This window comes from Gymnoscopelus microlampas, assembly GCF_963454915.1.
Source record: "Gymnoscopelus microlampas genome assembly, chromosome: 10".
Lineage (NCBI taxonomy): Eukaryota > Metazoa > Chordata > Actinopteri > Myctophiformes > Myctophidae > Gymnoscopelus > Gymnoscopelus microlampas.
Window position 1 is genome coordinate 41,081,467 of NC_139947.1, and position 25,402 is coordinate 41,106,868.

Here is a 25,402-nt window from a genome sequence, read left to right on the forward strand (position 1 = left end):
AATCAGCTCACAGGCCTGTCATTGAGCTTGCCTTCTCAAAGTCTCAATGTAGGCCTGAGGAAGGGATCAAAGACACATCAGTGAAGATGACCCATGTTACCTTTGTTTTGTAGTTGATTAATTAAGACTAGGGATAAAAAATACAAATAAACGTACAGTATATGCCTAATTGTTTTATTGACTGGTACGTGAAACTAACATATTCTCATTTTGTAGAAAGAGGTTAGGCACTGGACCCTGTGAACAACTAACCTTGTTGACGGTTTTATCTCCATCTCAGGAGGAGATAAAGCCTAGAAAATAACTACTGCTGAACTGTCTAATGGGAAGTATTGCATACAAGGCTACATGTTGTCCAGCCTACCGGAACAGGAGGAGGAACAGCTGTGTGAACATCTGGTCATGCCCCCTCAACACTGAGAATTGGTTGTGCTCATGAAAGATGCTAAAACAAATATATCTGTAAGTGAAAAATTACACTCATGACCTGGATATTCCACAATAAAAATGTAATTCAATTAAAGTAATTGGACTGGATCTTTAAGATATTTCAGGACTCTCCATTGGCACCGTAATCTAAAATCTGAACTTGTTTCATTCATGGTGTATACTTTTAATTTGCTTTCATTCTGAGTTTCTTCTCATCATCATGTGTTCTGTAATCAGACTGTTAAAGCTCCATTGTGCGATCTATTAATAATAAACAAAGCCAATTACAACAAGCCAGCTCTCCCACGCATGCAACAAACTGTAGCAGCCATAGTGATAAAGATTAGATTTTAATAAATAGTAAAAGTACAGCACCATGTTCAATTACAACTACCACAAAACAACATACCAGTGTACAAGAATATTATTTAAAAAAAATGATCCATCATGATAAAAAAATAACCATATAAATAAAATGACACTGTAAAAACCATTGCAACAACACATGAATAAAACTATAGACAAAAGTGGATCTATCTATCTACCAGTCTATCTGTCTGCATGTCTGTCTCTCTAGCTGTCTATCTGGGTTCTTCTCAATAGTTGTTTTCCCCTCTCTTACTTGTGTCTGTTCTACTTAAAGAAGAGACGCAATTTTGGGGGGCGGCCATAATTGAATGGCTAGAGAGGCCATCTGGGAAAACAGAAGGTCCCCGGGTGTGCACCCCCGGCCGAGATCTACTGTATGTGACGAAGTGTCCCTGAGCAAAATACTTAACCCTTAACCCCTCCCCGGGCACTGTATTAATGGACAAATGTCATGTACGTATGTGCAAATGTGACCAAAAAATAGAAGTGGGGACCATATTATTGTTATTATTATTATTATTCACACACATGTTTATAATGAGTGTGTAATTTACAGAGGGGGAGTACGTTTTATTCATAAAAAAATTAAGACATGAACCGTGTTGAAGTACAACAAACCTATATTCTACCATAGGATGTGAGACTTCTAACTAATAAAAACAGCTGAATGAATGAACTGCTTCAGCTGCTTTGGCCACTGTTTTTCAGAGATTTTTCAGTGTCTCTCTTCCAATTTAATGAAGTGGGACACTTTCATACAGTATTGTATCTCTCCGCTGACAGTGATGTTCATCAGTTAGGGAGCATGTGGGCGGAGTGGATTCCTCTCTGTAAATTGTGTAAAGCACAATCAGTCTTAGTTCTGGCCATTATCATTCGACTAAAACACATGGTTACATGATTGAAATACAAGATTAATCATTTTGCACTCCGCAAGTGCTGTGACTTTTGCACTGTATCTCCTGGAGAGCTTAGAGTTTAGATCCCATAGCCCGAGGAGACGGTCAGCTGCAGTATCCAATAAAATAACACAACCGATTTCAATTCATACATCACTTGTTCAGACAAAATACTTCCACAAAGGATCCACTTGATGTGGCCTCACTCCAAGAAGCTCCTTGGGGAGCCTCCTCTCTCCTCATCTCCTCAACAAGCCAGTTACAAACTGAGAAGTCCTTCAAGATGGCAGAACTCGACGATCAATATTTGTATCGTGGCTGGAGGAAGGAGGAGTGAGGACACAAAAATGTAATATTGAGAAGAACCATCAGTATATCTGTCTGTCTTTCTATCTGTCTTTAGCAGATCTCAGGTCAGTAGTAACAGGGTCATGTTGTATAGTTTGATGTAACATTAAAGCCAGCAGACCAGCTCTGTTAGTCATGGCTGTTCTCAGGTTCCTTTCCTGTTCAAACAACTCATCCAGCTTATACCACTGCAAGAGAGAGAAAGAGAGAGCGAGAGAGTGAGAGGCTGGCAGAACCTCATCAGACCCAAGTTGTCAACATATTTAACGTGATAATTAAACGTTTGCTCATTAGTAATTTCTATAATCAATCTGAGTTTGATAGTCAATCATGTGCATGTGCACATCATTATAAACATAATATCTCAAGACAGATAGCCGATGGGTTCCCAGATTGTAATACACTAGAAAAGTGTGCTCCAGGGCGGGTTGCCTACCCAGGGCCTGCAAACTTTGGTCATAGCCACATGGAATGGGATCTGAAAAATCTAACTCATACTTCTTGATCACATGACCCAGAGATAATGTGTACTGATTTGTGTGAGTTTTGGACAAAAAGTGTGTTTTGTGCAAAACGGCCACCCCTCCAAACTTTGGAAGCCAATCATAGGCAATCGGAATGGAATATCAGAAATGTGACAGATACGTCTTGATCACATGACTACAGAGATAATGTGTACTAATTTGTGTGATTTTTTTGGCATTTCTGCCATGCTGATATATCAGCATGGCCTGTGTATCAGCTCCGCCTCCTGCCACAGCGGGGAAGGCGTTAGACAATGCATGGAACCTCGGCGCTTACTCAGAACGCAGAAGCGGAATACCGCTGCTAGTGTGAATTTGGCATTAGAACAAGATTAATATAATGAGCAAAAGATATGTTTTAAGTGCGAATAAAGTTGAACTGTTAATCAAGTTTTATTGTGTATTACTTTTCAGTTGTATTAACCCATTAAGACCTGAGGCCATTCTTAAAAAAAATCCAAATCCTAACAGTTTTTGGAAAAAAATCAAAAAAAATAATCTTTCACGATTTTTCAAAAATAGCAGATCTACAAGCTCATAGCGCGGCAAAAGAAATCTAAAGTGACACAGATGCGTTCCAGGTATTAATGGGTTAACTAAGTTTTACTGAGTATTCATGTTTTGTAATGATGTTTCACTGTATATCAATGTTTCGTTGAATTGTTGTCCTACCACTCTGACTCTCTCAAGGTCGACTTCAGCTCGTCTGAGTTTTTCCCAGCAGTAATGTTTGTTACATTTCCTCTTCGACACACGACAATAATCTCCTGTCGCTTCAAACACATCCTTCACTAACGGACAGCCACACACCTCATCTACTGGAACCTACAGACACACACACGCACGCACGCACGCACGCACGCACGCAAGCACGCACGCACAAACACCAAACAGACAAAGATGAGAAAGTAAATGCGTTAGCATGTCCTACTGTGTCTTCTACACTGTCTCTCTCTCAAGTAAAGTTTAATGTTATTTATATAACACTTAAAATTAATAAATAATGCGGACATCTTGAAAACAGGAATGTTTGTTTGTGTGATGTGCGTGTTTGGAGCATGTGAGTGGAGCAGAGCTGTGAGATTTTGTAACCACCACATTAGCTGTTCATAGTCTAGTGTTCTGTAATGGATGACGTCAGGAGTTGACTCTCTCCGAAAATTCATACTAACAGGCGACAGAGTTGACTCACTTCTATTATTGGAATTTCGGCAGCTCTCCAGCGGCAGTGGAGAGTGCACAAACAGATGCTTACACTACATGAGAGATATTAACACTAGATGAGCAGAGCTCTGTGACTATCACACTAGGCTGTATGGGCATACACGTTTCTTGATTTCTTGATCATTGATTCTCAGCCTACAGTGTCACACAATTTATTAAACGCTCAGCAAATACACTGTTGTCATCCATGGAAGAGCTGGCTATGCAGTTACAGAGACGAAAGCAAAATTGATTTAATGGATTTCTGGAGTTGTCAGCAGAGCCAGAGAGGAGGTCAAAGAGTTCAGGGTAAATCAACTGTCAGTGATGGACACTGTGATCATCGCATCAGTGGACTACAAACAGCCCCTGCAGCATCATAACAATGCAGCTCCTTGTTTTCTTTTTTGGGAGAAGTGAGTGTTGAGTGTAAGAGCAGCCTTGTGAGGGTTTAGTGGAGTTCTCTGCTCGCAACTCTGCTCACATCCTCTGGTCAAACAGAGACAGTCCATTTATATTATCAGTATCATTTATACTAATTGACATAGTTGCTCCCACCTTTTTGCTTTTGAACATGTACTATCTCCTATTAAAGGACAACTTTTTTTCATTTACTGCTTTCTATAGTTTTAGCAATTTTCGCTATATTTTTTACAGTGGGCGGGGGCATTCTGTCCGGTGGCTAAATATGTCTTTTTTACACAATAACCCAGCGATTTCTTTATTATTATTTACAGTAGCTCTTCTAGCCTCACATCTGCCCATCAAAGACCACCGTACCTTTCATTTTTGTAGATCTGCTATTTTCAAATAGCTGATTATATGTTAGTGCTCATGTGGCCCATAGTTGCTTCTTTTGGGCTGGTTTTCCTAGACCTGGTTGCTTGTTTCACTCACAAAATCTGGCAACAAGCTTGTCGATCTGCTATTTTCAGCAAAGATATTTATTGTAGAGCCAAAACAGAATTTTTACCTTTATTGTGTAAAAAAGACATATTTAGCCACCGGACAGAATGCCCCCGCCCACTGTAAAACATATAGCGAAAATTGCTAAAACTATAGAAAGCAGTAAATGAAAAAAAAATAACACTCATCTTTAATTCACTTTAATTACAAGCTAAAATATAAACCTTGGTTGTAAAAAAACAAAGTTGTCCTTTAACATAGAACAGCACTTGTGCCTTATTTTTTTAATTATTATTATATAAGATGATGTTTGGCAACATATGTGATGTCTATTGTTTTGTGTGTTGTTTTGTTCATGAAAAAATTATTGACATGTTTATTAGCATCCTCAAACGAATGAATGTTTGCACTAAACATTTTTTAAACCTAAATGTGCGGTCACTAGTACTGTACATCTGGTCTCTGATTACCTTCTTGCAGTTGTCAGCACATTGTAACAGCACATGCTGTGCACTAAGCTTTTTTTTTCCTTTTCTTTTTGTTTACTAATTCACATGTTTATTACTTCTTCTAGTCTATTCTATCATGTCTCCCTCTCATTCTGGCTGCGTCTCTAGTGGAGATGGCTTACCTTGGGGTCTCTGGAATGTTCCGGACAGAGAACCTGTAGTCTCTTACAATACGTTTTACTCTGGGGGTTATAAACATCACAGAACAGTCTGGTCGCACTGCAGGGAGACAGAGAGACAACAAGGGACAGAATGACAGATAAAGAGAGAAGCCGATTTTATTAGAAAAGCAGCTACATTGAAGATAGCAGCCATGTACAAAATGTATATTTGAGTCAGTTCTCTCCTTACCCTTCTATGCGTGTTGGGTACATGGAACCAAACGATGTTTGACTCTCGTACTGAAACAACAAGCAGTCAGGATGAGCACAACAACACTGAACACACAGCTGATTAGCATTTTATTTTACATGAGATTTCAACATTAGAGTTAGGCAAAATCTTAAAAAAAAAAAATTACATTGGACGACATAGTGTAGCATGGCATTTTTTTTATGTTTTTTTTTTACGTTGGAAGATATAGTGTGGCATGGCATTTTCTTTTAATGTTTTTTTTACACTGGACCATATCGTGTAGCTTGACATTCTTTTATGGTTTTACAATTAGATGACATAGTGTAGCATGGCATATTTTTTTAAATGATTTTTACATTGGACAACATAGTGTACTGTAGCTTGGCACTTTTTATGGTTTTTATATTGGACGATATTGTATGTCAGTTAATGAAAATGTTTTTAGATTTTAATTTAGTTTAAAATAAATAATAATAATAATAATGCATTGTATTTATAAAGCACTTTACATTCTTGCAAATCTCAGAGCGCTAGAAATATTTTTTCTAAACATTATTTACCAGACAGACTGACTAACCTTAGCGTAGCATCGTTCCATGTGTCGCAGCGCCACCTTCGGGTTGACGGGGTGACTACAGGAAACACAGAATATCTGAAGGTCTGTGTCATCTTCTCCCTCATTCACCTGAGGGTTGGAGAAAGAGAAAGGCAGAGAAAGAGCCAGATAAAGGGAGACATCAGAGGTCAGGACTTTTTGAGGGAACTTGGACCATTCTGTCATACTCTCTCAAAATCCATGATATGCTTAGCTTTCTGTTTATGAACTGTCCTCTTCAATTTAACCCAGATGTTTTCTATTGGACTGGGTTCTGTAAACTGCAATGGCCATGGCAGAACCTTATTTTGTATTCAGAACCATTTCTGTATTGTTTTATGACCTGCTGTGTGTTGGGCTGTTGTCTTGTTGAAAGGTCCGCCTGTGACCAAGATTCAGTCCCTGCGTGTAGGCACTGATATTTTGAGATAAAATGTCCTGATACTTGATAGACTATACAGATGATCTTGCAATCTTCCCCTGCACTCCTGGGAGCAGGTACATTAGGTACAAGTACAGTAAGTAAGTAGCTGTGGGAACCAAAGGTTACTTCTGGTGAGGTGAGCACAGTCACTGACAGTAAAACAGAGAGTTTAGGGCCACCATTATCAACTCTCTCTCTCCCCATCTCTCTCTCTCTCTCTCTCTCTCTCTCTCTCTCTCTCTCTCTCTCTCTCTCTCTCTCTCTCTCTCTCTCTCTCTCTCTCTCTCTCACACTCTCTCTCTCTCTCTCTCTCTCTCTCTCCTTGCCTCCTCATCCTGTAGTACTTGTTGTTGTTTGGCCTTGGCAATGATTCCCTCCAGTTCATGGAATTTCTTCTCCATGTTTGTGAGTCGTATCCTGGCGTTGTGCTGTTCTCTACGGATACGCTCCAGCTGTCTCCTCCCAGTCTCCTCAGCAACACACGGACTCTGCTGCCATTGCTGAATCCTCTGAGGCAATATCTCATAGATTCGACTGGAATAATAACAATAATAATAACAACAACAACAACAGTAATAGCATTATTATTACTATTATGATGATAATAATAATTATTATTATTATAATATATATTTTTTAAATATACGCATGAAAGTAAATTAGATCAGAGCAACAAGATAGAGAGATAACTGGCAAGAAGCGAGGGCACGGGGTCTGCCTTTACATTAATGGCAGTTGATGTAAAACAAAAAAAGTAGTACTGTTAAGGGCAGAAAAAGAGTAGCAAAGAGTGGCAAAAAAAAGAAGAAGTACAGTTAAGAGTAGCAGAGGATACTGACTTGGCAGCTAGCTTCATGCCACAGTCGTCTGAACAGTACTTGGAGTTGGTTCTAGCGACCTCAACACAACCGGGACCGAGGCACTGTCTCACAGCTCCTACTCCTATCTCCTTCCCTCCTGCTCCTGCTTCTCCTCCTCGCTCGCTGTGGCGAATTCGCTCCCTGTGGCGCTGCTTCTGTTTGTGACGACGAACTTTCACTTCCTCCTTTGAGTCCTTTGTAACAGACAGAGACTTCTGAGGAAGAGAGAAGAGGTTTACATTTAGGACATTCTGAAATTGTCTGAGAGTGGTGTGTGTATGTGTGGTGTGTATGTGTAGTACCTTCTTATCCGATTTTTTTTCTCGTCTCTTAACATGTTTGACCTTGACAGCCTTCTTCCTCCCATTATCCTCATCCTCACTGTGCCAAACCTGCAGAGACAGAGAGACAGACAGAGATAAACAGAGAGAGAGAGACAGAGACAGAGACAGAGACAGAGACAGAGGCAGAGGCAGACGCAGACGCAGACGCAGACACAGACACAGACACAGACACAGACAGAGACAGACAGACAGACAGACAGACAGACAGACAGACAGACAGAGCAAAGGGATTCTTCTTTTGTACTTATTTTTTCACTCTTCATACCAGTAACCTGTAAACTGATTGTATGACATTCTGTATAGTAGTGTATATATCTGTCTGTCTCTTATATGTCATCATGATTTGTGTGCATGGGGATCTCATCTTAAACAAGCTCAGTGCTTAATGAGTTTTCCAGTTTAGTAGACCTTGTATTGTGAATTTGTACTTCCATGTACTGTTATGTACTGTCATGTACTGTTCTCATGTCTTACTAAATAAAGTACATCAATCAATCAATCAATCCTTGTGTCAAGCATGCACAGAAACAATGACATGTAGGTATGCTAAATAATGCTAACATATACATTTTTACTTTTTAATTTTTTCAACTTCAAAACCCACCAAACTCCCACCTCAACAAATAAACAATAATCGAAATTAAAGTATTCTAGTATAGGTTTTGATGTTAGTTATAGCTCCACTGTGTGATATGTGGTTTCTTTGTGTTTGTGTCAAACACTAAAGAGGAAGTATTACCATTACCATGTCCTTGTAGCCTGCTGCCTGGTACTGCTGGTAGAGTTCTATTTCACTGTCGCTGAATGCATCGTCGTCCTCTGACAGATGCCCCGCCCCTCTCCTCTGGAGGCCCCGCCCCCTTCCACCGGTCCCACCAAACTCCTCGTCCTTAACACGCAACATCTTCTACTCACACACACACACACACACACACACACACACACACACACACACACACACACACACACACACACACACACACACACACACACACACACACACACACACACACACACACACACACACACACACACACACACACACACACACACACAGTCATCCAAATACTTGAACAACTTTTTTTCTTCTCTATTATCTATTATATGATATTTTTTAAACACACCTTTTTCAAGCAAATGACAAAGACGATGATGATTAAATAACCCTGTAACTATAAGTACGGTATCAAAAACTAAATTAACAAAATTTCAACATGGAACGCAAATACCATCAGTGGTATAAATCGAGTTTATTTTCTTAAATATTTCTTAATATCATTACGGTCCAATCGTATTCATGTACTACAAGGTAGCTAACATTCCAATGGTGTGTCATTGGACGCTGGTCTTTTGCACACTATGATGGATCAGGTTGTGGCTACCGTCATCTGGAATTCACCGCCATCAAATATATTTGCAGCTGAAACTAAATTATGGCATCAAAATATTACAATGACACTGAGTAGGTGAGTAGATTAATTCAACCAGAGATTTAGTAAACTACACTAAATAAAAATGTAAATGTTAAATATTAGTCACACGGTGGCAAAAAAACTAGATTAGACTAGACTAAATCCAGAAATTAGTGTCAAAATGAACAGTCCTTTCTGGTAGAGTTTGTACACCGGATCTAACTTCACACTAGTTTACAGCGTTTCTAGTGGAGGTAGTACTGACCCTAGCTCTGACTTCACATTGCCGAAGTCGACATTTCTGTCGGATCTTGTTGGGACCTCCAAACTTCTTCATATCTTTACAGAAATCACACTGAGCGCAGTCCTCTGTCCTCAGACATGCCTCGCACTCCCCACACATCCTGGCAGAACGCTTTATCTACAACGATAATATTTAAATTGGTTATTATTAAGTATTATAATGTGCTGAATCAAAACATTCTGAAATTGAAGGAAATATTCATCCAAACATAATAAGCAGGTGCCAAACTTGCAAAGCTGAAAGCCATGTAGCAAGGGTGAAAAGACTGTAGCATATTTGTTATATATTATGATATAATATATCATAATTGATATATTGAATAACATATAACCAGTGCATTTCTTCAGACAAATCCCCAGTACATCTTTTGAAGGCACAGCGTTACTTCACTTTTTTTTTTTTTATCACATGACTATTTACAATTACTTCACTCAATCACTTAGCAACATACACAATTAAATCACATTCTTAGATTACTAAAATTCAGACAACGTTTAAACAATCAAGACTTGCAGATTCTGAACATAAAAGTTCAGTTTATTGTGCAGGTTATTTCATGACAATGTCATTCAAGCACTTTAAATATATATATATATATATATATATATATATATATATATATATATATATATATATATATATATATATATATATATATATATATATAAATTCAACCTGTGATCCTCGTCTTCTTTCTGTCTTGGGGTGAGGGATGGCGTCATCATCTAGCCCCGCCTTCTCCTCCTTCTCAAGCTCCGCCTCCTTCTCCTTGGTCTTCTTGGTGCGGAACTTAACCTCCAGGGAGCCATCTTTATCTGGAATACATTACGTAACTTTAAAATACACTTCAAACTTTCAATCAAACAGTAATGGTTAATCTTATAAGAGAGATTTAAACTAGTAGAGCTATCCTATGGCTTGAGCCAGGCATTCTCATCAGTATCAGTAGCCCCCACCCTGCCCCTTTCCATCAAAACAACACTATTCAGGGGCCTCATGAGCCCCTGAATGAAGCATTTTATTGTATATATCCCAGTTTTGCATATACAAAGAAACCATACAAAATTGTTTTATCTTAAAGGGATATTTCACCCCCCAAAAAATATTTTTTTCTATCGATTAGTCACTCCATGGAGCCAATGATTTGATGACCGGCAGCGGTTCCAGTAGGAGACACAAAGAGTCTCCTTTGTATCTCCTACCAGAACCGATGCCTACCGCTGGTCATCAAATTATTGGCTTAGGAATGCGACAAAAACGAAAAAATATTAATTAATTCAAGTCTCCAAGGGATGACTAATTGATAGAAAAAAAGTAATTTGGGGGGTGAACTATCCCTCTATTATTTATAATATAACGTACTTTATGTTAGCTTATATCAATATATGATATATTATATTATAGTATATTGTATAATTTATTAAGATATTATTACATTATATTTACCTCTACAGGAGTGACAGTACCAGACTCTGATGGACTTTGCTGTTCTCTCAGAGATTCCAATACATTCTCCGTGAAACCATTCATTACAAGAATCACAGCCACTAGAGGGAGAGGGAGAGGAGAGAGAGAGAGAGAGAGAGAGAGAGAGAGAGAGAGAGAGAGAGAGAGAGAGAGAGAGAGAGAGAGAGAAATATCACTATGACTGACTATCAGTGTGACTGTTTGAGAGAGACAGAGACATGACTGGAGGCTGATAGAGAAAGAGTGTGTTTTTACATCATAAAACAGTTAATATCTGGTTTCCTGCAGACACAGTAGACAGGTGAATGGCTGGTCTTCCTGGAAAACTCTTCTTCTTGTTCTTCTTGTTCTTCTTGTTCTTCTTGTCGTCCTCCTTCTTCTCCTCCTCCTCCTCCTCCTCCCACTACTCCTCCTCCTTCTCCTTCAGAGAGGAGTAGTGGCTCTGCTGGCTCTGCCGGCTCCTCAGCTGGCAGAGCCAGCTGAGGAGCTGGCTCTGCCCCGGTCGCTTCCTCAGCCTGTCACACAGACACAAGAGAGACATGCATACATACGTACAGACAGACAGACAGACAGACAGACAGACAGACAGACAGACAGACAGACAGACAGACAGACAGACAGACAAGAGATTGCAAGTTGTATTAGTAAACAAAGAAAAATGAAGGGGGAATTCAAAGCCAGGCAGACCTCCACAAACACAACACCAGAAGGAGCTCCACAAATCACGTTCAACCCAGATTTGGCTCAAACAAGGGGTTAAATTAGTTCTACTGCTATGCCACCAAAATGTGGAATGCCCTACCAACACCTTCAAAACCGCACTTACAGGTGGCTGCAATTCAGAACTGACACCTGTAAAAAGTCCAATTAAGCCTATCACCAGAAATCCACAGAACCCCCCCCACACACACACACACACACACACACTATTTACTGTAAATATTTTTCTTTTTGAATACTTTTTGTTTATATGATGTTTTTGCATAGCATTGTATGTATATTTGCCTGTCATTGAATGTTTCGATGAATTGAATACACAGGACCCCAATGGAAACAAGCCTTTATTGGGTTTTAATCCTTTTTTTTAGCATCCTTTTGTATAGAACTGTACTTTCTGTGTTTTTTTTTGCAAATTGTTAATAAAGTATTCAATCATTCAATCAATCAATGGACATGCCAGCAGATGTTTATTTTTTTGTATTGTTTTTATAAGGGTATCAATATAGACGCATACAGAGAATAAATCAGAGAAACAGACATATAGGCCTGGCCTACTGTGAATGAACTAGTGTTTAAACTATTCTATGCCATTCATCTAAGTGATCAAAATGCTTTAATGTTGTGGTTAAACGGGGTTGTATTAATATCTGGCTCAATGAGGAGGATGCGTCAGTCTGCAGATGCAGAGAGAGGAGAGGAGAGCGTCATATCAGTCTTTATTCATTCTACTCACCATCAAGAAGCCAAGCACGTAGATTTAAAAGACCTGCGAGAGAACGGGCGCTCCGATTTGAGGAAATATGAAAAGCATATATTCTGCGTTAATTCCACATCTGACATTTGTTGTGATTTCACTGATTTCTTTCTTCTTTTTTTATATCTGAGAATTCGTATGGTTCCGCTCACTATCTTCTTCTACGCCCCAGTGTTAGCTGATGTTACACCGCCCCCTACAGTGATAAATCTGTATGGCCGCATGGTATCTACATTCTATGCTGTTTATGGTTTATCTCCATCATGCAGTGGTGGGAAAAAAAAGTACCATCTTTTTTTTTTACTTAAGTAAAAGTATCAATACTGCAACGTAGAAATACTCTCATACAAGTAAAAGTCTGGCATTCGAAATGTAGCCTACTTGCACTAAAAAGTACAAAAGTATTGGTATCAATTGTACTTAGTAGAAAAGTAGAAAGAAGCCTACTCATTATGCAGAATGTCCCATTTTACAAGTTTTAAATCTTTTGGAGATCTACAAGCTACAAGAAAAACATATTTCAGATTCTCATACCTCAAATGCAGCTCTGCACAATCACATTACATTTTAAATTCACATAATCTTTATTGGTAGCCTATAGTCAAATAATCAGTTTGATTATTATGTTGAATTACTTTGTAGGCTACTTGTTATATTACTATTATTATTACTACTACTACTACTACTACTACTACTACTACTACTACTATTATTGTTATTATTATTACATGTAGTATTATTATTATTATTATTATTATTATTATTATTAATAGTAATTCATAATAATATTATTATTATTATCAGGCTATAGGTGAGAGCTTCATATAAGTTTACCTTTCACACCTGCACTTATTTCTCTTTTTTAATTGTTACCTTACTGTTTTTATTGTGCAAATAAAAACAATTAATTAGGCTAACAATATGAGAGATTGGGACAGACAGTCCAACAGAGAGATGGGGAATTTTGCGCGTGTAGCCTACTGCAGGAAACGGCCAGGGGTCGTGGTCATTGTTGATGACGCATGACGCGAGTCCCCCCTCTACACACACACACACACACACACACACACACACACACACACACACACACACACACACACACACACACACACACACACACACATACACACACACACACACAGACAGAGGACAGTTTATACAGGCTATCATGACATGCAGGATCTCTACGGTGAAAAGTTGACCAGAGAGACCAGACGTCGTAAATAAATAGAAAGACGGGAAGCGTTAACGGTGAGGTAAGCCTTTATTTTTATTATATTTTAAGAAAGGCTAAATATCGATTTTCTTTTCATGTTTATTTTGGAAACTTTTAGTTCGAACAAAACTGAAACTTTTTTTTATATTGGTCACATGTTGAGTGGATTTAATCCACTTTATAAAGTACTTTCCAAAGATTTACGAACTTACTAATATTCCTTATAATATTCGTATTGTTTAATCAAATAAGAATTACACTTCTGTTTATGTTACACAACACAAGCTAAAATGACAGACAGACAGACGGGGGAGATAGCCAATAGATGGAATTAACAGAGTAACCCTTTAAAATTCAACAACAGAGCTTTTCCATAGGAACACATTTTGCTAATTTTTTTAAACATACATCATTGTCTATTAAGTGGGTGTTGTTGTACCAAGTAGCCTACATTGATAATACATTAATAAAGTTAAATGTCTATAGCCTATATTCAGATCAACAGTTTGGTCTAACACACACACACACACACACACACACACACACACACACACACACACACACACACACACACACACACACACACACACACACACACACACACACACACACACACACACACACTGTACACAGTGTTCTCTTTCCTCTCTCTGCAGTGTCCAACTTGACTGACAGTTGTGGGAGACAGGATTTTTGGCAAAATGGAAATAACATCACAGGGCAGCACTAATGTTAGCGAAGGTGGGGCTTATAAATCACTGGACGAATCGGAATGCGTCACCAATCAGCCAATGGCCAATGGGATGCTGCCAAATCACACAGGTGAGAATGTCAAAAAGGGTTGAAGGTTTAAACATTTAAACATGCTGCCCTATAAAGCCAAAATGCAGTAACTAGGATTTTCTTTTAGCTCATAAATGGGTTTAAAAGTGTTTCAACTGTTTAGCCAAATGAAATGTCAGCATATAAGCGATATTACACTTATTGCTATATCTGTTATGTAAGGTAATCGTTTATCCCCCAAAATCACAAAGGCTAATTTGACCTTTGGGAGACACAAATAAATCGGTGTGTCCAAAAATGTAGTTACTGTACTTTGGCTTTCCCATCTGAGAAAGCGCTATGGTTCAATTCTGAACAAGGTGTTCTTACACTCAAGCTTTTGAGCTTTCGGATAAAGTCTCATTTTCAGCATTCACTGGAACGGAAGCCGCCATAATAAGATGAACATAAACAGTGCAACACATTCATGCATACCATAACACACAAACAGCGCTTTAGTAGGATAGAATAGAATATGCAATGTGATATTGTTTTATATTGTGTATTCTCAATATATTAAAACACTTTGAGATACAATTTGTATGAAAAAGGTTATTATTTTATTTGTTCTCTACAATCCCACATAGAGGAAAGCCTCACTTGCTCTGATAGGCTGGAGGAAGGGGACAGCAGCGACGAAGGTTTAATGGACAACACTTTACCCGATGATGATATCGCACGACTCCTCCCCAACTGCACACCATCATCCCGCCCCAGCAAGAACAAAGGTAACGAATTCAGCTGCATAGAAGAGACATTAATACCATATTAAGGTTGCTGACAGGCAACACATTGTCACCCATACTGTAAGTCAGTGGTTCTCAACCTGTGGGTTGGGATCCCCAGGGTGAAAAGGTAGAGAACCAGTGCTGTAAGTTAAAGGACCATACCAGTGTTATTTATACATGTCATTGTCCACTGTCAACATCGGCCACATAGTTTACATAAATCTTGAGTAGTCTTCTACGATTTTCCCCCCAGAAATTCTAAATACTATTTATATATATAAATATTGATATATATCTGTATATCAAAATTATTAATATACAGTTGGAGGGTAATCACCTGCCTGTCAGTTAATATACAGTACAGCTAGCTAGATAGACAGTGAATAGACTGCAAACTGTCAGTTAATAGACTGAAAACTGTCAGATAATCTTTAAAACATTTTTTTGCAGAGAAAAAACAACACAGAGGCTAACTGGGTGCTCATAGGAGATGAAAATGTCTTAAATTGTATTGAAGGTGTATAGGATCAGTGGGAATGTAGACTTAAAAAGGAAGAGGAGATCCGAGCACTCAGAAAATGTGGAGGTGAGGAAGTAAAGTTAAAACAAATTTTATTCTATAAAAATGCCTTCATCAGTTCTCGTCCTGATGAAGACCTTAACCGGTCGAAACATGTTTGCATTTTTGTAGAATAAAATTTGTTTTAACTTTACTTCCTCTCCTCCACATGTTTTCAGTGCTCGGATCTCCTCTTCCTTTTTAATCTCTAAAACCATTAATGTTTTGGATCCCTTAGAAATGTAAAAAAAAAAAGAAAAAGAAAACAATGTCTCTCTCTCTCTCTCTTTCCTTGTATGTCGGTGTATCTCTTTATCAGACTCTATCAGTGAAGACAGAGTATTACCTCCAGCAGTCTGCACTCCTCCGTCTCCCTCTATCCCTCCTTCTCTCCATCCTCTACCTCTGTCTCCCTCTGAATGTCCTGACGGCTCTGTCACCTCCTCCTCCCCTCCTCTCCAGTCGACCCCCTGTCACAGACACCTTCCTCACCATCACCTTCACCGCCAGAGAACCAATCAGAAGCGTCTGTCTTCTGGAGCTAAAAGCCACACGTCCTTGAAGACAGACTCCGTCCACCACATCAAGGAAGTGGCAAGGGACGGTGAGTCGCATCATGTAGTTTAAGGTTTATTTATTGTTTTTTACATTATGCAATTAAGCAATGCATTAAGTAATGATTGTACATTTGACACAATAAATTGAGTACGGAAATGGACCATTATTTGAATCCAAAATCCTGCCCTATTGGAAGGGGTTCCATTGGAATCAAATATGGAACTAGATCCTCTCATGGTATACCTGATCTTTTCTAACTTCAACGATGCATAACCACTGCAATACATTGTGCAAAAGTGGCAGGATAAGCCTCCTTAATCTGGATACATTTTCGCCAATTTCTCTTTGGAACAATGAAGTAGGTGTACCACTTTGAAATGAATTACACCATTTCTTGTACTAACTGAGAAGGAATGTATCCTCTTGATTACTAGATCCCAAGTGTCCTCTGCAATAGACACCTCCATATCACTCTTTCAACGATTCTATGGGTTTCAAGTGGTAATTGATCAAAGGTATTAGTAGAGTAATAATAATCATGTACCCCTTTTTTGGTAGTATTAGGTGCTAGAATGTGGTCTAATTTAGCTTTGGGGGGAATAACTGGAAAATCGGTAAATTTAGAACGAGTAAAACTATGAATCTGCAAGTATCTAAAAAAAAGTCTGTCTGTCAAATAACATTTCTCAGAAAGCTGATCAAAAGAGGCATTATGTGTTTAACCTCTGACTCCAATTAAATGCAGTAACGTCTGTGCAGGCCTGTCCCACATGTCGTACTCCAAAAGAGGTGGACTCTGTGCATCTACATAATATGTCCAGTTCAACAAGGAACTGTAATATGCATTTATCAGGATGTCACCTGCTGCCAGCAGGAACTAATAGATCGAAGCTACAGTAAGTCTCCTGCAGAGTGTAAAATAGAAGGATGAAAATAATTAAGGTTCACATAATTTTGGGCAGAAAAAGTCAGGTTCACTGACTTAGCTTGAAAATAGGGATCAACCAGAGGCAAGAGGCCAAACTGTTTGGCACTACAACTGCACAGGCCTGGTGGCACTAGCTGTCAGACCAAACATAGAAAAGTAGCCATGCACATCCAAAGACAATCATAGAAGGAACAAAGCAGATCTGCAATGTGCACAATGTAGTTCCCTTAAGTACAAATCAATTAAGTGGCACATTAAAACACAGACTTTTCAAACCTATGCTCTTCTTCAAAGCACTGTCAGACCAAAAACATCCTCTGTCAGACCACCAAAACATATTTCTTTCCTTATGCCAACATTAACGCCAAATAGCCTACTCAGTCATTCTGAAAACGATAATCATTTGACCTGGGGAACTTCTGCATGCCTCTTTTACAAAATGAGCACTCCCGGCAGATGTGTGCTGTGTCCGCACTCCGCCACACACCTCTGTTTTCAAAGTCAGCTAGGGCTCCTTGGCTGTATCTTCTAATGTTATGCCTTATAAAACTGAATGCATTGCCTCCTGCAATGGCAAGTGGCTACTGCAGAGGTTCTGCCTTGACCAACTGGGAGTGTGCATGCAAAGTTTCATGCTGAGCGGTCCAGCGGTGCCTGAGATTAGCTGCTACAGTAACTAGCTTTTAACATTTGGATCTGTCCAATAAACCTGACTCCTCGTTCTCCTCCACCCAATTCCTGCAGAGGGAAAACACATAGAGGGAGCAAGCAAGCAGGGAGGGGATCAAAAATATTTGTATTCTGAACTTATATTATTTTAGGGTTAGGGTTATTTAAAACTGATAAACTATCCTCTACTTAGACAGTAGCTCCCCTCCTATCATCTAACTGTTTCAACAGCAGGCTTATCTCCCTTCACCACCTGTCTGTCTCTCTCATCTCGCGTGTGCGCGTGTGTGTGTGTGTGTGTGTGTGTGTGTGTGTGTGTGTGTGTGTGTGTGTGTGTGTGTGTGTGTGTGTGTGTGTGTGTGTGTGTGTGCGTGCGTGCGTGCGTGCGTGCACACATAGAGTGATAACTAACCGCCCAGTATGAGGGTAACGCCCACACTATAGCCAATGAATCAACAATATATATATATATATATATATATACTGAATATTACATTATTCTACTGTCTACATCTCAGATTGCTGTGCCCACTGTGTCCTGGCCTGTCTGTTCTGTGAGGTCCTGTCCATGTGTTCAGTCCTGGGGGATTGTCTGGCCTGTGGAGGAAGCGGGATTGTATGCTGTGACGCAGCTGGCTGCTGCTGCTGCTGCGCTGAAGCTGTGGGAGGCATGGCCTGTACCGAGGAGGCCTGTCAGGCAGCGTTGGATTGTGGGATAATGGAGGACTGCTGTGGTTCCTCAGACTGCTTGGAGGTCTGTCTGGAATGCTGCTCCATCTGCTTCCCTTCCTAGGCCAATCAGAGCAGGATCACTGAATGCTGTCATCACATCACTAGATGTATACCTTGCGTTCGATTATAGGCTGGAACCCGGGATTCCACAACTACTACGATTCTTTTTATGAAAAAGCCCTTTAGTTTGGAGTTCCTAGTCAGGTGCTTGGGCATGTTTTCAAGATTGCTTTACAACACACTTTTTAGTAAGATTTTCAGTATGGTATCATTAATTATTGCTAGTTGGCTCAACCTATAAAATAAAAAGATAAGCATTTTAAATGAGGCAGAGGTAAAGTTCCTTCGCACCACTGTGGAGACTGGGGTTCAAATCCTCCACATTAAATCTAACTCAATTCACCCTTTGTCAAGTCCCGCCTGTGGTCCCGCCCCTCTCCCGCACCCATTGGTTGCTATGTTGGACAAAAATCCTCTTTCTCTATCCAATACCGCTACTACTTGAACAAAACATATTTTTTCAGTTTCCTCGAATTGATTTTTATTGAATTTAATTCTTATTTCAAACTTGGTCTTAGTAAAAAGGAACATCTCGGGTGATTGGGCATAACATGTTTTTTCCAAAAACTGGATATTGTAAGTTCAGTCGAACACAGCCTAAACAACCGCGGTTATGCGGAAGGAGTCTGCTTGTTGGTCGGTATGCGACCAACCAGAAGGCTGACTATGGGTGAATTGGCCAGGTTCACAGTTAATAAGCGAGGCGGGGAGAGTGATCTCTGTTGCTGCATTAGCGGCTCCTACAGGTTGGTCAGAGCATGTTACGTTCTCCGGGATAAACTGGGGAGGCCATGTGTTTTGGAGCAGACACACTCCCCAGTGTGCAATGCGGTTAGCAATGACATAGACTACATGGAGTAACTGGGAATTGGCATGACGACTAAAGAATTACGAGAAATTCTGAAGTGGTTAAAAAGAATAAACATAAAAACAAAGATAAAGTTGTTGCAGGTGCTTTTTTTAGTTTGTTTGTTTGATTTTTAGTTAGTTTTTTGCTCATATGCAGGTCGGTAATGACAGCTTTGCAACATCTGGCCTACACTGGGATAATCACAACACACAGCACAACCTGCTTTCGTGTCTTAACCAATCAGGATAGGGTTACAGAATGATCACTCCACATCAAAACAAGAAAATAAGCAGAGCTTTGCAGAAAAGTTATATTAAGATACTTTGAATTAAAGTTAAAGTAAAGTTAAAAGGATGTCATCAGTGTGGGGGGTAGAATTACCAACGTACAGTGCAGAGTTTATCGTCACAGAATGTAGTCACACTCACAGTCATCAAGGTTAAAAACTAAATGGATCTTGAAACCCAAGACATGAGGAAAAGTACTGTACATGGATAATTCTTTTGAAACATTTGACCATTGTTTTCTGTGTGTATATCCAAGATTGATCCTCTGCCATGTGGCTTTTGTGTGGATGAGAAAGCTGCTTCTCACTGCTGATTCAGACCAGGCAGGTCGGACCCCTGCCGGCCAGGAAGGCAAACTCTGCCCATCCGGTACATCGATGCCCATCTGGAAGTCCTTATATTATGCAAATGCACCCAGTTAAACATGGACAAAGAAATGATCATCACAGAGCAATAAATGGGAATGGAATGTCCTTTCAAACTGGAGGTTTTTGTTACATGTCTGTTAGTTTAGAAGGGAATATTAATAACACAGAAATATTTATAGAAATACAACCAACAGATCAGCTAACAGAAAATAATTCTCACGTAATGTCAATGAAAGAGAATTCCACTGTGGCATAGTTCTTTAGAAAGTCTACAGTATGTGTGCTGAGACTGAGACTGTCTGTCTTACAGAGACGAACTAGAAAAAGTGCTCCTCGGAGCACAGGTCTCCGCCAGGTCAGATAGTATATTGTGGGCCAGCAATGTTCGGAATTTGCCAATCAGGATGGAATATGAAAAGTCTAACGGATCCGTCTTGATCACTTGACTATAGAGATAATGTGTACTGATTTGTGTGATGTTTGGACAAAATGTTTAGGAGTAATATAAAAAAAGTCAGCCTCCTGATGGCGCTATAATAGGGCAATGTTAAAAGGGTGGCATTTGTTACTCAACGAAGTGCGAATGTGTGTGCAAAGTTTCACTGCAATCGGACGCTGCGTTCATGATTTGCGGCATTTTGTTCAAAATGGGCCACTCCAGCAAACTTTAGATGTCAATCGTAGCCAATCAGGATGGAATATGAAAAATCAAACAGATCCGTCTTGATCACATGACTACTGTATAGATATCATGTGTACCGATTTGCGTGAAATTTTGATAAAATCTGAAATATCAAAAAATATGTTTTACATAAGTCGGTCTCCTGGTGGCGCTATAAAAGGCAGATATGAAAAATGCAGGGCAACGGTTTTTCCTTGGCCTCTGGGAGTGTGCATACAAAGTTTTACACAGATCAGTGCAGTTATAGGTAAAAACACAAATCGACCTGTTATAGCGCCACCATGACACTTATTTGAAAATGTTCAAGTGGTATTTCTTCCTCGGCCTAGCGGGAATGTGCGTGCAAAATTTCACGATTTGAGGCATTTTGTTAAAAACGGAGCACTCCTGCAAACTTTGGAATCCAATCTTAGCCAATCAAGATGGAATATGAAAAATCTGAAAGACCTGTTTCGTTTAATGACTATAGAGATACTGTGTACCGATTTGCATGATGTTTGGACAAGATCGGTAGTGCTGTCAAGATGCAAAGTTTAGCCTAAATATGAGACAGACCCGCAGACAATAAGACAAGATAGGAATACAGAAATTCCATGCATCTCTCCTTAAAATAATGGAATTCTAGTGTTATTACCCTTGTAAGAACTTTTTTTTGTTATTGGTAGTGAGTTAGTTGTGTTTGTTGGATCCATGCTGGAGCATTTATAAGGATAGACATCAAAGCAGAGAACTACTCCAGTCTTCCTGAAATTTGAGTTGTGAGACAGACTTAGTCTGAAAGACTTAGAGGTTGTTGGGTCAACAGTAGGCTGAAGGCTTCATATTTTTTTTATATATAAATATAAAACAGAAATATGCTGTTTAGTTGCTGGATGGTTCCAACAGACAGGCAGACCCAATGTTTTCCCAGCGAAACAGAATGTAAGTGATGTCATTTCCTCTAATGATTGTAATGCAACAGTTCTCTCTCTCTCTCTCGCTCGCACGCACGCACGCACGCACGCACGCACGCACGCACGCACGCACGCACGCACGCACACACGCACACACGCACGCACACTGCACAGTACTACTCAACAGAAGTCAAGTTAAAATGTTCCATTCTCACTTTGAAAATTGGCACCGGGTGAAAAATAAGGGTTACAAAATCGTGGGATAAAAAAAAAAAAAAAAAAAAGTTCCATTCTCTTCAGATACAGATACAGTTAATGTTGGTTTGTACATTTGTATTCTAAAACTAGCTTTAGCTTTTAATTTCAAATGTGGTAGCTGTTTGTGTGAATGACAGCTGGCAGCAGGGTCGAGCCGGACAGGAAGTGTCCCTGGCTAGGAGAGGAAGTGTCTGCTTATTGTAGGGAGGTGCCAGGGCCATCCAAACAGGAAACAGGAATTCACTGAAATGGCAACACTGCATGTCAGCCCCGGCAACCAACCACGACCCTGTGAGCCCTACTTGACATCAAAGAGAAAAAGACAGTTTGGAAGGAGAAAAAAAAAGATTCATACCAACCAGTTCACAGGCACACACGAACATAGAATGGAACAGAAGACAGACAGAGCTGGAACCAATCAGAAGATGATCTGGAGTTATATATATATATATATATATACACTATATATATATATAGTATATATATATATATATATATATATAGTATATATATATATATATATATATATATATATAACTCCAGATGTATATATACTAGAAGTTCACGCGGCCCGAACGTCTAGCGTGACGCGTCGTTCACTTTGCAGTGCCACCTTACAGGCACCTCACAGTGTGAGAGAGAGTTTTGTGCTCTCCTAAATCCACGGCAGGCTTTGAAAGTACCCACTTCAGAAAGAGGTGACGTGCATCACCTCTCCAATGACCAAAACCCACTTTGTGATTACTCAGACCTGGTATGGCAGACCTGTGGGGAGTGTGCAGTGGTGTACAATGTGAAAAGATAGTTGAAATCGCAGGAGATGAAGTTAGCAGTTTATTTGTGTAAAGGGTGGATAAGAATGAAATGGTGTGAAAGACAGTGGCGACGTCGTCAGGTCCACAGGTTGTCATGGCAGAGCCTGCAGAATGGGAGAAAAGGAGAAGGCAGGAGTCAAGCAGACAATGTGAGACGTCCACCATGGATCATGTGATAGTGAAGGCAGTGATTTTTGTGTGAAGTTGTAGGCATTGTTGGTTATGTTGAGCAATGAGAAATGACACATGGAAGAATGCAACAGCCTTACCTCAGTGGGGAAGAAGCACTTTTGTGAAAACCACGTTTTCCGTGACGTTTTCAGTGTGGTTTTCCTGCTGGTGTATGGCATACTTTAGGCGTGCTGGGTCACCCGTTCTTGAGCTGGCAACATATAGTTGTCGGTGAGTGAAGACAGGGGATCGAAGCCAGACCCCAACTGTTGTAAGTGTCTGGCCTTGTGATTTGTTGATGGTGGTGGCGAAAGCAGTGCGGACTGGAAACTGTCGCCTGGCCCAGTCAAAAGTGAAAAGTCCAGCATCTGGGATGATGACTTGAATGATGCAGATGTATGCAGGCTGCATATTCTGCTTAAAGAAGAAACAAACAAAAAGCGACAGAGATATATGCCATATATGGGCATAAAAGGACACATACAAACAGATACATAGATCCCCATATATGGGCATGAAAGGGAAACAGACAGACAGATCCAGAGATCTCCATAATAAAGTCAAAACGGGTCCAATGTGATGTCATGCTGTCGTGAGATTACGTCACACTGGCGTTGTGTCCATATTCGGGACGACCGTCTCATCGTCACTGGTGTATGGCATACTTTAGGCGTGCTGGGTCACCCGTTCTTGAGCTGGCAAAGTTGTCCGTGAGTGAAGACAGGGGATCGAAGCCAGACCCCAACTGTTGTAAGTGTCTGGCCTTGTGATTTGTTGATGGTGGTGGCGAAAGCAGTGCGGACTGGAAACTGTCGCCTGGCCCAGTCAAAAGTGAAAAGTCCAGCATCTGGGATGATGACTTGAATGATGCAGATTTATGCAGGCTGCATATTCTGCTTAAAGAAGAAACAAACAAAAAGCGACAGAGATATATGCCATATATGGGCATAAAAGGACACATACAAACAGATACATAGATCCCCATATATGGGCATGAAAGGGAAACAGACAGACAGATCCAGAGATCTCCATAATAAAGTCAAAACGGGTCCAATGTGATGTCATGCTGTCGTGAGATTACGTCACACTGGCGTTGTGTCCATATTCGGGACGACCGTCTCATCGTCATCGTCGTCTTGGTAACAGGTTGGTTTGTTGTGATGATGTAGTGTAAAGTTTCAGACAGACAGTAAGAGTGATGCAGTGTTGCATCACTCTTATACATACATACGTACAACGGACAACCGACATGGCGCAGGATTCAAATTGTAAGGTAGAATTATATATATACATACTATATATATACTATATATATACTATATATATATATATATATATATATATATATATATATATACACACACACACACACACACACACACACACACACACACACACACACACACACACACATATATATATAATATATATAATTGTTTGTTTATCATGTCAGTTTATTTTTCTATTTTACTGTTGTTATGTTTCATTCAGGATAGCCGGTTTTCTTAACTACTTAACATAAACATTATGTTATAGATCATAATGTGATTTTCCTGTTTCCTGTAACGTCATAACTGTTTGAGGAGTGGACAAACACCTCTGAATTAATGTCAATGCTGCCCTCCACTGGTCACCAACAGAACCTCAACTCAGTAGATGTTTTAATAAACATATATATATATATATCTTTTTTAAATGTATGATAAAAAAAATTAAAGGCATTTGTGGCATGGCATTTTCCCTTTTCTAATTTGGATTAACCATTTAGTGAGATTACCATGGTTTCTAAATATTTCCTGGGCAATTTTGTATAACTACCTAGAGGATTTTCTGACTCACAACGCAGATGGAGAAAATGACAAATGTTATGTTGAATGTTGTTGCTATGTTGAATATAAAAAATATAGAAAATCTGAATGGCAAATGAAAATGCAATGTTATGCTTTTGTAAATGTTCCATAGCACTTTCATTACATTTGACGGATGATCAGTGCTCTAGTCTAGATCCTATCCCTGTAAGAAAGACACACACTGTCTATTTAAGTTCTGTTTATTTATAGATATAAACTCTTTAATTTGTCTTTAACGTGTACATTCTATTCAAAATAAAAAAACAAGACAATCTGGAATGAGTAGAAAATATAAACATCATTACAAGCTAATAACATAATCTATGTAAAACAACATAATCTATGTAAAATAAAGTAATATCAGTAATCAAATTGTTTAAAGTCCCTTTATGTGAATATCAGACTTCACATAAAGGGAAGTCTGATATTCATTCATAATTGAATGAATATCATTCAATTATGTTAATTGAACACATGAATCAATGAATGACAAGTAATATTTGATGTTACATGTATATGCTATGTTTGTTTTTAA

General features: G+C 39.4%; 2 protein-coding genes across 3 annotated transcripts; one reads left to right on the top strand and one right to left on the bottom strand.

Moving 5' to 3' along the window:
• Window positions 1-760: 760 nt before the first annotated feature.
• On the bottom strand, window positions 761-12,645 carry cxxc1a (CXXC finger protein 1a; the record flags this gene model as incomplete). Its single annotated transcript, XM_084070108.1, has 14 exons — window positions 761-2,233; window positions 3,242-3,394; window positions 5,310-5,406; window positions 5,539-5,588; window positions 6,119-6,226; window positions 6,887-7,094; window positions 7,400-7,635; window positions 7,723-7,812; window positions 8,510-8,671; window positions 9,442-9,597; window positions 10,156-10,295; window positions 10,927-11,027; window positions 11,203-11,462; window positions 12,622-12,645. The coding sequence occupies 14 exons, from the start codon at window positions 12,643-12,645 to the stop codon at window positions 2,087-2,089; spliced, it is 1,932 nt and encodes a 643-aa protein (XP_083926234.1). The 3' UTR covers window positions 761-2,086.
• Window positions 12,646-13,581: 936 nt separating this feature from the next.
• Window positions 13,582-19,561, top strand: LOC311053652 (uncharacterized protein). 2 transcript variants are annotated; one of them, XM_084069296.1, is made up of 5 exons: window positions 13,582-13,677; window positions 14,271-14,459; window positions 15,047-15,187; window positions 16,066-16,350; window positions 18,420-19,561. In XM_084069296.1, the coding sequence occupies exons 2-5, from the start codon at window positions 14,339-14,341 to the stop codon at window positions 18,692-18,694; spliced, it is 822 nt and encodes a 273-aa protein (XP_083925422.1). In that variant the 5' UTR covers window positions 13,582-13,677; window positions 14,271-14,338; the 3' UTR covers window positions 18,695-19,561. The 2 variants fall into 2 exon arrangements, with proteins under 2 accessions (XP_083925422.1, XP_083925423.1); XM_084069297.1 differs by having other exon boundaries at window positions 14,294-14,459.
• The last annotated feature ends 5,841 nt before the right edge of the window (window positions 19,562-25,402 follow it).

What these genes read in the sequence shown, in the direction of transcription:
- LOC311053652 (XM_084069296.1), top strand. Translation starts at nt 14,339, where the DNA reads ATGGAAATAACATCACAGGGCAGCACTAATGTTAGCGAAGGTGGGGCT. An exon ending in GATGCTGCCAAATCACACAG is followed by an intron (nt 14,460 to 15,046) that starts GTGAGAATGTCA and finishes AATCCCACATAG; the next exon opens with AGGAAAGCCTCACTTGCTCT. An exon ending in CCGCCCCAGCAAGAACAAAG is followed by an intron (nt 15,188 to 16,065) that starts GTAACGAATTCA and finishes TCTCTTTATCAG; the next exon opens with ACTCTATCAGTGAAGACAGA.